This window comes from Borostomias antarcticus (assembly GCF_949987555.1).
Source record: "Borostomias antarcticus genome assembly, chromosome: 10".
Lineage (NCBI taxonomy): Eukaryota > Metazoa > Chordata > Actinopteri > Stomiiformes > Stomiidae > Borostomias > Borostomias antarcticus.
Window position 1 is genome coordinate 23,977,220 of NC_140243.1, and position 3,526 is coordinate 23,980,745.

General features: G+C 44.0%; 1 protein-coding gene across 1 annotated transcript in view; it reads right to left on the minus strand.

The window, feature by feature from the left end:
- Positions 1–1,525: 1,525 nt before the first annotated feature.
- LOC311314307 (lipid scramblase CLPTM1L-like) overlaps positions 1,526–3,526 on the minus strand; it is a gene marked incomplete at both ends in the record, with an annotated part of 5,725 nt that continues 3,724 nt past the window's right edge. The window contains 6 exons of the mRNA XM_084444646.1: positions 1,526–1,598; positions 2,231–2,346; positions 2,975–3,019; positions 3,119–3,174; positions 3,288–3,322; positions 3,440–3,522. Of these exons, the coding sequence (XP_084300772.1) occupies positions 1,526–1,598; positions 2,231–2,346; positions 2,975–3,019; positions 3,119–3,174; positions 3,288–3,322; positions 3,440–3,522 (408 nt within the window). The remainder of the gene's footprint in view (positions 1,599–2,230; positions 2,347–2,974; positions 3,020–3,118; positions 3,175–3,287; positions 3,323–3,439; positions 3,523–3,526) is intronic.

Here is a 3,526-nt window from a genome sequence, read left to right on the forward strand (position 1 = left end):
TTTGACAGTTTCAGAAAGGGATGGATATTGGTCGAATATTCATCACATAAGGATGGTCTTGTATTGTAGAAAACTCAAAAAGCAGTAATATGAATTTCAAGATGCACAGTATCTAACTCCTACAGTGACTCTAATGATCAGAGTAGTCAGGTGCCCTCTAGTGGAGAAGACGGTGTAGTGCAGGCAGGAAAACAGCTTCAGTATCAGAGTGGCTAGACTTCATGCTTCAGTATGAGGCTACACTCCAGACTGGCTTGCTGATGACTATGTGACTATCACTTGTAGACAGAGACATGTATGCATCACATGCTATTAGTAACTCCGCTAGTGGTATTTGAGATGATGGATGTTGGCCTAGTGTATAATCCTTCAGCAGAACTGTAGAAAAAAAATCATCCATTCAGTCAGTCAGTCAGTCAGTCACTACATTTTTACAAAGGACCTTCCATTAGTACTAAATCAACAATTAGTGAATTAAATCAGTAGTTAAAGTTAGTCGTTAACTGGATTAATGGTAACAAACGTATCTTAAATGTATCTAAAACAACCAGCATTGTTCTCGGAACAAACCACAAGTACAGGACCAACGCTTGATCTCTGCATTAATAACAGCAATAAAGCAAGAGGTGGATGCTAAACTTCTAGGTGTCATCTTCTTGATGTGCTAATTATTTACCATCACTACTTATCAAACAAATAGTTCAAGCATTGGTTCTCTCACACATGGATTACTAGTCTGGTCAAATACCTCTTCTGCTAATTTTAAAAAGTTGCAACTGATCCAAAACAAAGCAGCACGAATGGTTCTAAACTGTGGATGGAGAACAAATGTTATTAAAATGCATATGTGTCTGTCCTGGTTAGAAGTTAAATATAGATCATTATATTTATTAATGGTGTTTAAGAATGTCATCCAAACAGCAACACCACTCATTCTCTATGAAAAATCATGTTTTAGTTCATATGTGCACAATTATCCTACAAGACATGCAGCTGGGGGCCATTTTATTTGACCTAGATCCAGGACAACAGCAGCTCAGCGTACAGTAATATACAGCAATGTTACAATGGAACTCACTTCCGGACAACATCATTCAACTCAATATAGTTAAAAAAAAGAAAAAAAAGAGAGACTATTACCTCAGAGTTTTCAAATGAATAATTAGGCTACTCCTTATGTATAGGCTTTTCTGTTCCAATGTAGCTTCTTTACCACCTCGATTTCTAATTAGATGACCAGTGTCATATTTGCAGTCAGCTTATTTTGTGTTTATCATTTGTCTTTGTGTTGTGATGTCAATGTCCTACCCCCACCTACCACCCTACCCTAACAAATAGAATAGAAAGGTGTATTGTAACTATGATGAGTGTCGACCCCAGGAAGATTAGCTGCTGCAATGCAACGGCTAAAGGGGATGTAAATAAACAAACAAACAGTGCATTCATTTATCACACATAATCATACTCATATCTATCACACATAAATGCATTCATTCTACTCGCTGTTCTTCACCAATGTTCTTCCTCACTGGGCTTTGAGTTTTTTGCTGTGTGCTGCTCTGTACTCCCGTCCTGAGGTCCTGCTGACAGCATAGAGCCTGTAGGAGGGACAGGTAGAGGGGACAGTATAGAGCCTATAGGAGGGACAGGTAGAGGGGACAGTATAGAGCCTGTAGGAGGGACAGGTAGAGGGGACAGTATAGAGCCTGTAGGAGGGACAGGTAGAGGGGACAGTATAGAGCCTGTAGGAGGGACAGGTAGAGGGGACAGTATAGAGCCTATAGGAGGGACAGGTAGAGGGGACAGTATAGAGCCTATAGGAGGGACAGGTAGAGGGGACAGTATAGAGTCTATAGGAGGGACAGGTAGAGGGGACAGTATAGAGCCTATAGGAGGGACAGGTAGAGGGGACAGTATAGAGCCTGTAGGAGGGACAGGTAGAGGGGACAGTATAGAGCCTATAGGAGGGACAGGTAGAGGGGACAGTATAGAGCCTGTAGGAGGGACAGGTAGAGGGGACAGTATAGAGCCTGTAGGAGGGACAGGTAGAGGGGACAGTATAGAGCCTGTAGGAGGGACAGGTAGAGGGGACAGGTAGAGGGGACAGTATAGAGCCTGTAGGAGGGACAGGTAGAGGGGACAGTATAGAGTCTATAGGAGGGACAGGTAGAAGGGACAGTATAGCAAGTGGCAATGTGGAGAGGAGAAGAGAGGAGGAGGCGTGCCTGACCTCCTCTGGTAGAGGAAGATGAGGAAGAGGAGCTCGTCTCTGAAGCAGGACAACGGGAGGGAGGATTGGCTGCTGACCAGGCTGGAGAAAACGTCATTTACCAACACGCTGATCCCCTGCAGAGGAACAGAGAGAGGGACAGAGAGAGGGACAGAGAGAGAGGGATGTTGTAGAATTTCTCGTTCAATATGGGTTAAGAAGCAAAATAGTTCAACAGAGTTACCAGAGTTTATTCATCCAAGGATTGTTACTGAAACACTCGAGTGGCTTCTTGTCAAGCAACCTGCATCAAGGCTGTTCAGTTGAGAGAGCGCCTCAATGTGATCTGTGTCTCTGCTTTTAACCAGACGCTCTGCAACTCCCCCTTTCCCCTCCATAACCCTGTTGTTGGACCCTCCCAGTCCCAGGTGCTAAAGTTCTCAGGACACAGACCAAATGGCTGCCCTTTCCACGCCACCCTAAGTGTGAAGATAACCAGCTGTCCAAGGCAATTAACCCCCCTTTCTAAACACACACATCCTCCAAACCTCTCTGTGACCCCAACCCCTTGAACAGAACTACTTTTTACCCTTACAGGGACAGAGAGAGGGACAGACAGATAGACAGACAGACAGATGGACAGACAGACAGACAGACAGACAGATAGACAGACAGACAGACAGATGGATCATCACAACCAGTGTCTGCACAAATTAACCAACCGGATCACAATATGAGCATGGTGGGCATAACACAGGTGCTCACTCTGTACATCAGCACTGTCCCCGGCATGTGTCCCACAGACCGCATCTGTGGACATGGACAAGGCATGAGAAACGTTAAACTACGTTAACTTAAAAGAGGCGTCCGTCTATTCACGTCATAGTGGATGTCTCTGATGGGACTTACCTTGTAATTAATAAACAGCTGAGGCAGCATGAACAGAAAACCAAAGGCATACACCCCTGCAGAGAGAGGATTGACAAACGATGGGTTAGTGTAAGTTTGTCACTAATTTTACACATAAGATAAGGCCACCTTCATACTGTATCTAAATGACAGATTTATTTTAACTTACCAGTGACAAGACTTTTGATGAACCACGAATAGTAGCTGGGAAAAGAGATAACGTTTAGATACATTGATCTCACCTCATATTTCAACTCACTGATCTCATCTCACATCTCAATTTAAGCCCAACGAAACTGCGACCCCAGCGTGACCTCTCACCTTCTATATTTGAGATAGGCCAGAGAGAAGATGACTCCGCTGAGGCAGAGAGGGCACATTAAATATGACAGGTATCCCATGGCCTGA